The following is a 14,762-nucleotide window of genomic DNA, read 5'->3' as shown; positions in this document are numbered from 1 at the left end:
GTGGCCAATCCACATTGATCAGGCAAACCATGTTTCACTCATTTATCAGAACCTGTTTTAAAGTGTGTTTAAAATCCAGTTCTTCTAAGACAGTTTCATCCACAGCACAGCCATAGATTCACCCCTCACTTTACCAGCTGGTGAAGGAAACTGCAGAACTAGAAAAGATTCTACTGCAATGTTACTCACCTATCATGGAGAGCAGGTATATTAGAGGGACACCGTAAATATTGCTTAAATCGTAGTTCAAAAGCTTGCCCTATGGTGCTGATAATATCCTGGGCCAGGTCATCACAGCATTCCAGTATATGGCACGCTAGAGGAAAGAAGGAGAGATGCTGACATTTACACACCATTATTTATACAGTCTTCATTGTGATGCAGTAATGAATGGCACAAGGACCTCCAGGCCAAGAACAGTTGTTCTTTTCATGATGTATAGATTTTATTAAAATCTGAATGAACAAAAATAGCAATTAGCTACAGCTAACTTAAGACATTGGCTTGATACTCCTCGCACTCACACCATCTGAAATCAGGAGTGATTCCACTCCAATCCAATGGAATTATCGTACAACAGTGTAAAACTGGTGTAAGTGAGACCAGAATCAGGGCCCATAATTTGAAAAGCTCGTTCAAGAAGAGAAACCTTAATGAATGTCATTCATTATCACCTGACTGTAACTGTGTGCAGCAAGTTACAGGAGAATTTTGAGCTTTCTATTAAAATAAGGAGATAGACACTAGAGAACATTTTCAGATCATTCCAAATTAAATTTACCTTTATTTCTCTTTAATCTGTTTTCCATAATTTTATCGCCATCTTAGTTGATTTTCTAATCTACTTATCTTGACGTGTGCCTGTGCGATAAAGTTTCCAACTGGGGGTTCTGAACTTCCCCAAAATGAGGCGTGAGGGAGGTATTCAGATGCAGGATACCAACCAGATCTTTGGCCCTGCTATGGCTCCAGTGACACAAAGGTGTGGTGTATTGGCGTAACTGGCTAGCTGGGAAATCCCTGGGTGGCATACAGCCAATACAGAAGCTCAACACTGATCCCCTCTATGCACTCTTCCAGGCTGATACTCTGGAACTGTGTGGAGGGAGGCTGGTGGTACCACCTCTACACCTGCTGGGGCCGAGAAACCCACTCCCTTTCCACGGAGCAATACGAATCTGTGCCTGAAATATAGCTGGATCAAAGGTGGCTTGAGTATGCCTACACACGCTGCAATCACACTTCCTCATTGCAATGTAGACAATTGCATGTCCAGTGCCTACCACAAGGGGATTGGAGCCTCTAGGGACTAATGTAATACAAATTAGGAATGATGCTGACATTTGTGTGTGGTTGTACAATTATGTTAGTAACAGTCACACAGCACTTGAAGAGCATCTACACAGTGGCCCCACACAGGCTGGCATGCAGGAAGAATTTGTGCATAGACCAGGGTAGGACATCATGAGATCCGCAATTACGCAGATACAGTGGCTGCTATTCCTGCCCACAGAGTTGTGTGATGTCATGCAGGGCAAATGTTCCTGGCCCTGGGTTGCAGATGGATTTTTCCCCCAGCCCAGCACACTTCACCTGCATAAACACTGAGACTGAGGCCACTGGCTTATGAAGTGAATTTGCCATACATGAATAAACCATACGAACAGCTGTGTTAGGCATTCAGCATCATTGTGCAGACATCTCCAAACGTGTGGACTGAAAGAAGCGAAGCTGAACGAAGGACTACAGTATGTATGCATGCAATAGTGGAAGTGGGTATTTAAAGAGAATATGTTGCCTGCTGCTAAACAATTTGGGAGCTGAAAAGAAACTTAAGTCATTTTAAAAATAACGTAATGGATAAACTGTCTCCTTGGATACACGGATGATTGCTGGGCAGGTGAGAAGTAGAGGCAAGATCCACAAAGGGACTTAGGTGTTGCAACCCTCAGCATCGCAGTGCTTAATTTTTAGGTACCTAGAAAATCACAGGAATAACACTGTGATCCACAAAGCCAAGTTAGGCCCTTGGGCTCCCTATACAATGAATAGGGAGAGATAGGAGCCTAAGAATGGGAACCACAAAAACCATTATGCTAGGTAGGAAGCCACCTATGCTAGTCAATGGGTGATGCTGACAACAGGGATGTGTGCTAAGCCCCACCCCTCTCTCAAAGGTAGGTGCCTATCTCCACTAGGGATCCAGAAACAGGTACCAGCCACCTGGAGTCAGTGATAAAGAGGTGTTGTGGTAATGAGCTAGGTGTCTGCCTTGCTCCATACAAAATGGCTGGAAAAGGGGGCAGCCCACTTTACTTACAACTTACAATGTGTAGCCCACTGATTGAGCACTCACCTGGAGGTGGGCAATCTAGGTCAGGCTTTGCATGGGACTTAGGCAGCTGAATGCCTGTCTTCCCCTGATTCATGAATCACTTTGGGGCTTACACAGTATAGGTACCTGGGCACCTAAAGGGAGGCAGCAGTGCATATGCCCCAGGGTCTAATACTTGGGCGCCTAGGGAACTTTTACAGCAGAAAGTTAGGTGACGAGTGAGTTGAGGCACCCACAGGGTTAGGTGGCAGCCAAGCAGGAGTTTCATGAATCACGGGCATGGAGACATAGGCACCTAACTCTGGAGTTTAAGCATCTAAGTTGCTTCATGGATCACACCCTTAGGTTTCTTATAAAAGGAACGAGAAGTTTGGCTCACACAGAGATATTTCTTTAGGGTTTGTTATAGACTGGGTGACTGGAAGACAGACAACCGCTATGCTACAAGAGCGAGAGCATTAGGCTGTGAGAGGAAAAGTACCATTTAATCTTTGTAGGGAAAGAATAAGTCTTCTTATATGTGTGTATAATGTGGAGCATGCTGTGGGTGCTACTTTAAATAACAAAAAACATTTTCATCAGTGATGTAGAAGTACATATAAAATCACTGCTGATAAATTTTGTGAGTGACACAAAGACTGGGGGAGTGGTAAATAAGGAGAACAGAACAGTCATACAGAGCGCTCTAGATCACTTGTTAAACTGGGTCCAATTCAAACAACATGTCTTTCAGTACAGCCAAATGCAAAGCTATACATCTAGAATCAAGGAATGCAAGTCATACCTACAGAATGGGGGACTGTAACCTGGGAAGACGTGATTCAAAAAAGGATTTAAGGGTCACAGTGGGCAAACACCTGAACATGAGCTCCTAAAGCAAAGGTGTGTCAATTGGATATTGTGAGGGGGTGAACCCCATCACGGGCAAGAAAGGATTAAAGACCAGTTAGGCACATTCACTCCACCTGACAGAGGCTGTTGGAAGCTAGAGGCCTCAGGAAGACTTAGGACAGGACTTGACACCAGAGCTGGGGAAAGGCAGTGAAACCACTGGAGCACAGGACCCAGAAGATAGCTGGATACTTTGGACTCCGCTTGGATATTTTGTTACCCTAGAATGGGTTTGGACTAGCTGCTTCTCAGCCAGAGAGCTGGGTGGTGATTGCCTGAAGGGGATGCTGGATATGAAAACTCCTGCTATATTGCCTCCTCACACAAGGGGGCACTCTTGAGGTGAGACCGCACCATTACAGATGTATAATAAAAGGAGTAGCGAGGAGGTGGTTTTACACCTGTACATGGTATTGGTGAAGCCAATACTGGAATTCAGTGTCAAGTTCTAATGTCTACATTTTAAAAAGATTATTGAAAAATTGCAGAGAGTGTAGAAAAGAGCCACAAAATGATTTGAGAGCTGGAGAAAATGCCTGAAAGTGAGAGACTTACAGAGTTCAGTCTGTTTAGTTTATCAAAAAGAAGATTGAGAGGTGACTTGATTACAGTGCATAAGTACCTTCGTGGGGAGAAAATGCCAAGCTGTAAAGGGCTCTTTAATCTAGTGGAGAAAGGCAGAACAAGGACCAATGACTGGAAACTGAAGCGAGAGAAATTCAAATTAGAAATTAGGCATATATTTTAAATAATGAGGGTGATTAACAACTGGATCAAACTACCCTGGGAACTTGGAAAGTAGAGGATTCTCCATCTCCTGATGTCTTCAAATCTAGGCTGGATGCTTTTCTGAAAGATATTCTATAGCCAAGCACAAGTTACTGGACTTACACAGGGGTAACTGAGTGAAGTTTAGTCACCTGTGATATGCAGGAAGACAGATTAGATCATCTAATGGTCCTTCTGGCCTTAAACTACCTGAGAATCTATGTATTATTAATATATTATATAATATTTTGTAACTTAAACTTAAGACCTCACAAAGCTTTCTGTAATACAAGCAGATGGGAGCCTTTTGTACCTATCCTTCTAGATTATGATTTCTTCGCTCTCTTTCTATAATTTGCTTTTATGTATGAGAATCATAACTGGATCATAAATCCTGTTTGTTGGAGGCACTCACTAACAGGTGCCTTAGAGAGAAACCAATGTCTGATCTCAGGGAAAGTAGAAGGAGAACTAGGTAACAGCTTGAATACAAGATCAAAGACAAAGAGGGTTATGATCTCCTTCCTCACAACATTCAGCAAAGACGCTAGGAAGGTCCAGTCCAGGCATGAGGAGCATCCACATGATCTGAAATATATTAATCATGGCAAAAAATCTGCTGGAGTAACATGTGTGGCTGCTGATTATTGCTGTGCTGATTGTTCCAGTGATCATCCCTAATGTCAACTTTTTTTGTGTTGCATTTACTTTTTCTGGAAAAATCCAATAAAATGAAAACATGAATTTATATTTTTAAATGGAAGGCACCAAATATAAAAAATACCTTACCTCTGCGATTAACAGGGTCCTTAGCTACATATGCAACATAGTCTGTTGTATCCTGTAAAAGATGGAGATATATATATATATATATATATATGATATGCTCTGCTCTTTTGTTACAGTGCAAAAGCAAATTCATATATTCATTCTGAATGAATATATGAATTTGCTCTTACGCTGTAACAAAAAAGCAGAGCATATCACATAAGTATTTCCCATGAAGTGATAGCCTGGTGGTGAGGGTCGGACAGATAGCTAACCCACCATTTTACACACAGCAATATGACTGAGTACATCGTCTGTATGGAATCACGCCGAAGACCATGTTCACAATATAGTTAACACGATGCCATAAATATCCATGTTTAAGCATGCTAGTCTGTAGCAGGCTTCCAGCATGGTTTTCCTGACCAGTGTGGACAGTTTTTGCAGTCCTTTCTTATATGAGAGTTTACCCATGACATAAAACCATGCTACAGACTAACTCTCAGGCAAACCTAACACAAGTATGCAAATAAAACAGGAATAAATTTTTATTTCACATGTCTTCCAGGCTACATTTTTATGTTTTGTGACTACCTTTAACTGATAAATAAGGCTAGGGAATGCTGGCCAGGTAAGCAAATTCCTTTTTAAAAAGCTCTTCCATCTTGCCCTTAAGCATAGCTAATGCTGGCATCTGTTCAATTTTAACATGGACAGGGCCTACCTATGCCCTGTTGAGCACCGTATTAATATCCTGTTTGAACACCTGCCACTCAGACACCTGACAAGCATGTGCAAAAGCAACTGTTGTTTTATTGCAAAAACATTTACAGGATTGGTTCTGATCTCACTCTGGTTTCACACTAGTGTGACTCCACTGACTTCCAAACCATTACCCTTAATTTACACTAGTGCAAGGACCTCTTCCAAAGCCCTTTGAAATCAATTAAAAAACTTACATTGACATCAGTGGGCTTTGGATGAGGCCCAGATTGACAAAAGAATCAGGGTCTTGTCCAAGATACTCAATGGCTTGGGCCCAGCATATCTAAAAGATTTCCTGAAGCCATGGGCAGCAAGTAATGTAGACAGGGGAAGGTTGTGCCTCCCCAAACAGCCTTGTGTGGCCCCACCCACGCTCCACCCTGAAGCTCCCTCCTGCCTGCTTCCAGTTCCCTTCCCACTCTTTTGTGGCTGAGAGGCTGGGGCCGGTGTGCACAAGGCCCGGAGCTGGGGGCACTGGGGCTAGGGGCGCTCCGGCTCTGCTGCTCACATGCCGGGTGTGCTGGGGCTGCTCTGGCCTTGCCTCCCACCTGTCCAGTGCTGGAGCTGGGGCCGGGGACACTCCGGGGCTGAGGGCACTCTGACCACGCCGTCTGGCCGCCTGGTGTGCTGGGTCTGTGGACTCTCCGTCTGCACTGCCTGTCCACCCAGCACGCTGGGGCTGGCAGAGCACGAGGGGTTGTCAACCACAGAGGGGGTGCTCCTGGCTCCGGTGGGGGAGAGGGAGCAAAAAGGGAGGGGGAGGGGCTGGAGGCTAGCCTCCCCCAACAGCATGTTCACCCACCACCCATGCCTGAAGTTCTGGCATGAAGACCATAGTTGACAACTCCAGTCCTCAGGAACAATGGAACTTCCCACCACAAGAGTGAAGGTTGTCTGTATGGGAGACAGAGCCTTCTTGAGGGCCAGTCTTAGACTGTGGAACAAAATCCCACAGAAGTAAAGATCTCACAGACTTCAACACCTTCCGCTCCAAATGCAAGTCACACTTCTTCAACTTCGCCTACCAAAACAAAACATTATATTGCATACACAGTTCTTCTCCTGGGGAGAGGATGAGAGCAAGAACAAACCACTTGTGGCAGATGTTAGTCACAGTGACAGATATGGCAATTTCCTACAATATCCTTGAAAAAAACCTTAATGGATTAAGTTTAAGCGTCTTTTGAGTCCACTGTATTAAATGCAAACGTTATGAATTACCATGGGCCGGGATTGTATGTAACCTCTCTAGGGGGGAGATATGATTTGAACCTTGGGAAGTGTTATGAACTTCAAAGAACTCTGCTGAACAATGTGTAAGAATGGGCTTTTGGGGACAAACATTGTCAAGTGATTTACCTGTGGAATCTCTAAGGGGAGATGAATGCAAATTCCCCACCTCCAGTTATACAAAAAAACAGCCTTTTGAAGTTCCACCCTGAGGAGAGGGGCCATTATCTGCAGATTACCTGTTCTTGGAGTCTCAAGATCAAAGGCCCAAGCTGCATACAGGAAAGACTAACCTGCTTGTGGAGGTGGTAGTTCTGAGCTAAGGCTGTTATGAATTTGTGACCACAGAAAAGCTCCATTGTGGGGTTTGAAGCACTGACTCTTAACAGAGCCATGAGGAGTTGGGAGGGGTGATCTCTGGCAAACTTATTAGAATGTGTGTAGGTTCTTTTGTTATTTTAAAGTTTTCTCTGTAATGCTTCCACCTTAAGAATAAATGTGCTTGCTTAGAAATATCACAGTGTAGGCAGGGAACTGTGCAGCCAGCAATAATCACTGTCAGGAGGGAGAGAGATGTGGGTCTCTTCCCAAGAGAGGTGACGGCTGAGGAGCTGAGAGTTTAGAGTGAGTGCCCTCAAGGGGCCACCATGGGGGAATACCGGTGCAATTGCCCTAAACTGTGACACTCACATCACTTAATGCACTACTGGAGTGCACTCAGATACCACGGTGATGAAGGTAGTAAAAGAAGGTGTATAGAACAGAACAGAATAGCTCTGTCTCTCTGTTCATGCATATCTAATACTCTCAGTGACCTGATGTATGGGGAATGACTTTGGTGCGAGTGGTGATGGATTTCATCCCTGAAGAGGAAAGAAAACAATGAGTACATTTATGTTGGGATATATGCTAGGCTGGTTTGGTATGTTTGGTGTATCAAGCAGTAATTAAGTTTAGTTCTGAGAGACAGGAACCACATGAGCAAGCTCTTTCTTTTATTTAAAGTTCTCCCAACGAGGTGTCTACTGTGACAAACCTGCTGAATGTCAAAGGATGCTCACACCTACCCTCCTCTCCACCCCCAGGATGAGATCATCATACAGTGGTCTTGTTGTGCTACTTTACAGTTTCACCAGCTCTTGTTGGCTCCTGTACTTGGTAAGATTTGATTTCTCAGTGACTCAGTGGCATGACTTTCATCTCACTAAAACATTTGATAGACCTTATTTATTTCAATTCAAATCTCTTACTGCTGCTGGTGGTGGTAATGCTGTCACTTGGTAAATCACTCGCCAATGGGTGGTGGTGTTTCTAGGACTTAGCATGTGGGATGGCAGATGGAGTGGCAAAGAACTTTCTTATGGAGGCAGGCAACTGTACTCAGTCCTCTGCCCGCTGCAGGAATTGTTCATTTCCAGCATCTGTTGCAATCTGTGGTATTTCAGAAGTGTTGCTGATCAATTTTTTACTCCCAGAATTACTATTTTACAATGGCCCAAATACATCCCTGCTGTATCCCCATTGAGTTTAGCAGAGTTACATCATGGATGAATTTGACCCATTTAGCATATGGATAACAGTAAGATTGCAAACATGTCAAGGATATTTTGCCCTGAAGAGCTGGTGCAGTTAACTCATCTTGCAGTTGAGGTGGGAGAGTTAGTTCGTAGAGAGGGCCATATGTGCCATGTAAGTGGACCTATCCCTGGCAACAGGGACTGGGTTGATCAATCTAGAGTAAAGGCTTTCAAGACTCAGGAAGGACTTTTACTATTTTGAGATTCTTTCAATTCTTCATGTATAGGACATATTCTGAAGCGTATTTAGTATGAAATTGGGAGGACAGCTGAAACAAATATGTAGATAAGTAAAAAACCCCAGATCTGCCCTCTGATATGCATGAATTGAATGTGAGTTGCACAGAGGCACCTGAGAGCAAAACTAAACATGGCAAGTATAAAAATGCAGAACTGGGCTTCTCCTAAAAGCCACATCCTCTCCTCAAACATATGAGTGGAATGGACATATCTGAGGGCAGTATTTGGCTCTCCGTTTTCATAAGATAGAGTTGAGGGAAAAGAAAGGAAAGAAAAATTACCTGGGGCTACCATGCTAGAAATACAGCCGCATCCTCAGTCCTTTTCTGCAGGAAGGGCAAAATGGATAACAATCCAGATGAAAAGTGAAAGGATATCCATATGAAAATACTGTGCTTCCTTTGAAAACCACGGGGCCCTACTTACAGGATTTATAAGATTTATATGAAATGCTCCAGGCCCTTTGACACTTTTCCTGACACTCATTCACAGAGGAGGATTTGTGACTGCCTGTCAGTGGTTTCCCTCAAAAAGAGCTTGATGGCAACGGTCAAGAAGAGCTTATGAAATAAGAAATAGAAGCTATCATGCTTATATTTTCCTTTGAGTAAGACATGAGATAAATCCTGGTATAAGGTCCTCCTATAGCAATATGTATGGAAGAAAATTACTAAAGAAATGCTTACCGGATCACCTCCAGAGGCAAAGGAAATAGACTGCATATGATGATTTGCTATTATCTGTTTGGATCAGAAAAAAAACAAAAGTATGAGTCAGACGATTCTCTTTTGCAGATTACCCGCTTTGGTTTTCTTTTTTTTTTTTTTTTTTTTTTTTTGTGAGAGTGAAGTAAAAACCGAAAACAAGATCAGAATTAATTCTTGCCTTTCGTCTATGAGGAGTTAGTCACAGAGAATATGCTGCTGATGTAAACAAGCTCAAGAATATTGGATATCCCTAATTCAGGTTTTCCTTAAGTTGAAGGACAATGACATTTTAGAATAGCAATGAATGAACATAAAAATGTGCCCAGCATTCAAGTAAATTATATAGCCCTGCCATACAGTATCTTATCTGAAAATATAATTTCCTAAAGATATTTTGGAGAAACTTTAATCTGTTGAAGTGAGTTTTTGTCACCTGTGGTGATGAATATAGCAAAAAGGTACACTTCACCCAAAATACATAGCTGCCACAGCCTACATGGCTATAAAAGGCAAATGTTAGGGGCTTCCATAACCTCCTGTGGATTTGAACAGTGTGGACACCAGATAGACTCTCTAGCTCAATGGAGTTAACTGTCAGAGCAGTGGAAAGAGAGTTGGAGTCATAGAGAGAAGCATTCCCTGAGCCAACTCATTTTCCTTTCCTCTTTTTCCCTTGCACCTGAAAGACCTGTACCTGCCCTCTTGAGGCTGAATGTGAGTGTCTCTTGGAGTTCCTTCACTGAGTTAGAAAGGGTCACTAGAGAATAAGATGAAGTGTTTTCTCCATCGCAGGCATGCTGCCTTCATAATACTTTTAGCCCCTGCTGCTCACCCAACTGTAACCTTTAAATAGATCTTTAATTTTTTTTATTCTCAAAGGAGGATTGGATTCCTCTTTATCCCCAAAGGAGGGTTTCTCTCCCCACTACCACTCAAAGACCTGCATCATGGTGGTCTTTGTACCAGGAGGACTGAACAGTAATTCACTCCATGTCTCAGTGTCACTCTTAACTAACATAGTCAACTCAATGGAGCAACTCAATTGGTCCCTTACCTTCCTACTCCAAACTAAGAATGCTGTTTTTCCATTGTTTCCAGTCCAAAGCTGATCCAGGAACAAGAGATGAGGAACAAGAATCAAGACTGTCTTTCTTGGATAGCACCATAAAGAACTAATCACAAAGCCATTTGGCCAGCCTTGTTTTCAGTATTCTGAAAGGTATGCCACAGAAAGCAGACCACATTTTTATCCGTTCCAGGAATGCACTCTGGGGTAATCCAACACTCCTAGTATAAACCAGAAATGAAGGAGACCTCCACCGGAGTGCTGGTTTGTCAAAGACCCCTTCGTTTCGCAGCCCTCCGTCATCATAGCCAGTGTAATGAATATAGATACATATGATATCAGCCATCTCTTCTAGTTCCAGTTAACGAGACTATATTGTGGAGAGAAGCCAAAACATTTGGGGCTGATGTGAATCAGCAGAGCTCCATTGACATCCCCCAACCTCTGCTGCTTTACCCAGAGCTGAGGCTCTGGCCCTTTATTTAAAATGACTCTTCTTACCTTTAAAATGCCTTCAGTTTTTTGTATGTTTTGCAGATGGGTCATACTAAGGGAAGGCTCCCTGTGCCAGTAGTGAAAGCTGGGACAAATGCCCTTATAAAAAGTACTGTCAGATTCTTTAATAATGGTCCAAAACACTACAGCATGCCATAGTGCTGCTATTACAGTGCTTGAGTTAGTACTGTAGAAGACGACAGCATCTTATATGAAGAGGGTGGGGAACAGACAAATAAGTAAGAAACCTTTCAGGTGTGTGTGTTTCTAGTTTATTTTTTATCTTGTGGCACAGCAAGTTTTTTCCCCTCGCTGTATCTAGGCCCATCTAGGTACGTAGCTCACAGCAAACAGCACAGCAGTGATTATGCAACACTATCAGCTTTCTCTATATGCATAGCGAGCAAGATTTTTTCTCATCTCATACATCATTCACAACCCACTGCAGTGATTCCCCAAAGTCAGTATATACCTTCAGCGCAAAGGAGAAGAATAAAGTGATTGGTTGACTTCTTCTGAAAGGCAGACATTTCACTGAAGTGCAAAACCCCCAAAGCAGGATTTTTAACATCACCTTATGAATAGAATGCCCTCTAAACAATATATAGAAAAAGAAAGAAAAACCACTGGGAATAGGCATTCATCTCTGTAGATGGGTCAGAACCAAACACAGCCAGAGTTTGGAACTGGACCTTTTTCTGCCAGAAAAGGCCATTTCACATTGTAAAGTGAACCTTTTGAGAGGTAATGGCAGAATTACTGTGAGAACACTATTTTCACCAATCTATGTTAAATGTGTAAACAAACTAATTAATCTATTGCACTTCATATTTTCATTTCTTTTTTATTTGATAAAGAAATAATACTTTAAGCACAGGAGCATTTTATCAAGTAGCAAACCTTACATGGTATACTCTTCATCCATGGACTTATTAGGGATTTTTATACACAAACCTGCTTTGAATCAGGAGTCATTAGATTTAAGCTGGTGGTGGATATATTCAGAGTTATGTTCATTCCTGCAAACTGAAGATTGCTCTTTCCCAAGATGCTAGAGAGAACTTTGCTTGGTGGCTGTGAAGTAATGGAATGCATTTTAGTTGATTTGCAATAACAACTCACTGTTACGCATGCATGCATCTGACGAAGTGGGTATTCACCCACTTATGCTCCAATACGAAAGCTTATGCTCCAATACGTCTGTTAGTCTATAAGGTGCCACAGGACTCTTTGCTGCTGTATTATACTGTTCAGCCACATGGGGACACTGTGTGTAACAAATCCCATTTAAGCTAACCTCAGCCACTCCTGGCAGTTCATTAAAGGATCTTTATGGAAGGTTCATATCTGGTGTACCTCTGAGAAGGAAGCTCTGTAGCCAGTCTATATCCAGTAGAGGAGCCCGACTTGCTAATAGCAGCCCTCCAACCTCCCCTGTACAAGGGGTACATGACACACTTCGTGCAGGCTCAGCTGACATCTTAAGGGCTGCTATTCAAGAATGACAACTTTTGCTCTACACTAGTGATCACTTCATTTGGGCAGCTACTTTTCTCTGTAGGTCATTCCTCATAACACGATTAACAAAATGGTTAAAGCTAAAGTGTGGAATATAGCAACAAACCATAGGTTACAAAACGTTATTACTGTACAATAGTCAGTGGGGATCAAACCCTGGACTTGCAACACCAAAAGCACATATTCTTACTACTTGAGATGAAGGAATAACTTTGTTATCTATAAGTAAGAAGCAGAGTCTTATTCTCATTAGAGATAGAAGGAGATATAACTGCATACACTAAGCCAGTGTACTTCACATAGGAGAATTTTTTTATTAATATGTAATAAATCCATATTACAGACTAGAGACGAGAATTTGCCCTAGCCATGTAAATTAAGATACATGAGAGGAAACTGACAAAAATATTAGAGTCACCATGAAGACAGGGTGGAGCACAGACCTGCAAAAGTTCATATGTTTTTTGTTGCTGTTGTTAAGATTTACCAGCACCATTTCCCTTCCCAAAGGGTTGGTTTATTTTAAAAGTAGTACGAGCGAGTGCTGAGAAAATGCAAAATCAGTCAACGCTACGCTCGGCTGAGGCGGCAACTAATGGTGTTGGACGCCATCAGGTGGTGGAGGGACATCTAAATAGAACATCACCGGACATCGGCAATACCAGGAGGGATAAGCCAGAGTGCAGATGAGAAGCGCAGTCAGTAAAGTAACAAATACTTTCCTCATGGATTGTATTTTCTAAATGGACAACCTACCCTAAATTCTCAATTACTGTGGGACAATTTACACTCGTTGATATATTTTGCTTTCCACAACCAAATCTCTGTCCAATTTTTCAAGACTGATGTACCTGAGTATTCGGATTCTAATATTTAAAAAAGAGACACTGTTCTTAGACGCACTGATTCAGCAAGATGGCTCTTTGGCACTAGGAACTTCCTTTCATCCATTTTCCCAGTGTTATTTTGTGGCATTTTGTTTTTCAAGAAAAAAAGACATTTGCCTTTCTTTTACTTCCTGATTAAAAGCCCCCATTAAAAAGGCTGAATATGGAAGAAATTCTTTGAAAAAACAAATCTGTTCTGAAGCAGATTCCACTGTCACTGTGGTATTTGTTGTTTGAGTGTTTGCATATGTCTCACTGGGAGTTAAATACAGTACCCCCTTGTGACCATGAGAGCTAAATATATATGACATGGCTCTCAGCTACAAGAAAAAGCTACATTCAGCAAAGACGGTATGTGGGTTCTTGTTCTGAACCCTCCCTCATACATTCTATTTCTGTTGGTAGTACAACAGCTATCCATTTTAGATACAAGCTCATGTCACTGCAAACTAGACTTCCTAAGAGCTAAACTTGGCTTTACCACAAGCCCTGAGTTGGGGCAGTTCATAGTTGTGCTGCTCCAGAGGTAGAGCCGGGATCGTACTGGCACTCAGAGTCACAGTCTCCTTGCTCCAGGAGGGCAACAGTTTGTGTAGCTGGAAACCTCGCACAGTGTACTTCCCCCTTTACTGTGGCCAGTAACGTGGGGGCAGAGCCAAGACTTCACCCACTCCCCAGCTACTTCCCTACCCAGCTATGCTACTCGCCATGATGTGGATATCCCAGGTAGGGGAGGAAGGAGTATCTTTACACTCCCTTACTTTGAACTCCTATGAACGATGCTGACTGGAAACAGATTTCAGAGTAACAGCCGTGTTAGTCTGTATTCGCAAAAAGAAAAGGAGTACTTGTGGCACCTTAGAGACTAACCAATTTATTTGAGCATGAGCTTTCGTGAGCTACAGCTCACTTCATCAGATGCATACCGTGGGAACTGCAGCAGACTTTATATATACACAGAGAATATGAAACAATACCTCCTCCCACCCCACTGTCCTGCTGGTAATAGCTTATCTAAAGTAATCTTCAGGTTAGGCCATTTCCAGCACAAATCCAGGTTTTCTCACCCTCCACCCCCCCCACACAAATTCACTCTCCTGCTGGTGATTGTGTAAAGAGTTGTCACTTTGGATGGGCTATCACCAGCAGGAGAGTGAATTTGTGTGGGGGGGTGGAGGGTGAGAAAACCTGGATTTGTGCTGGAAATGGCCTAACCTGAAGATTACTTTAGATAAGCTATTACCAGCAGGACAGTGGGGTGGGAGGAGGTATTGTTTCATATTCTCTGTGTATATATAAAGTCTGCTGCAGTTTCCACGGTATGCATCTGATGAAGTGAGCTGTAGCTCACGAAAGCTCATGCTCAAATAAATTGGTTAGTCTCTAACGTGCCACAAGTACTCCTTTTCTTTTTGCTGACTGGAAAGGCAGTAAGTGCAATCAACAGTGGCTGCACACAGACAAAACTTTGGAAGATTCTGCACCTGCAGTTCTCAGGCTGGCTTAAAACACACC

The 14,762-nt window shown here is 42.7% G+C and overlaps 1 protein-coding gene across 1 annotated transcript in view; it reads right to left on the bottom strand.

Moving 5' to 3' along the window:
- Positions 1-14,762, bottom strand: part of SHC3 (SHC adaptor protein 3) — a 72,166-nt gene that overhangs the window by 12,869 nt on the left and 44,535 nt on the right. The window contains exons 4-7 of the mRNA XM_077816374.1: positions 11,797-11,916; positions 9,261-9,314; positions 4,784-4,835; positions 190-316 (exon numbers count right to left, since the gene is read on the bottom strand). Coding sequence (XP_077672500.1) covers positions 190-316; positions 4,784-4,835; positions 9,261-9,314; positions 11,797-11,916 — 353 coding nt within the window. The remainder of the gene's footprint in view (positions 1-189; positions 317-4,783; positions 4,836-9,260; positions 9,315-11,796; positions 11,917-14,762) is intronic.

Source organism: Eretmochelys imbricata, chromosome 5 (genome assembly GCF_965152235.1).
Source record: "Eretmochelys imbricata isolate rEreImb1 chromosome 5, rEreImb1.hap1, whole genome shotgun sequence".
Classification (NCBI taxonomy): Eukaryota; Metazoa; Chordata; order Testudines; family Cheloniidae; genus Eretmochelys; species Eretmochelys imbricata.
Note: the sequence above shows the minus strand (reverse complement) of the source record. Positions and strands in the feature narration are given on the sequence as shown.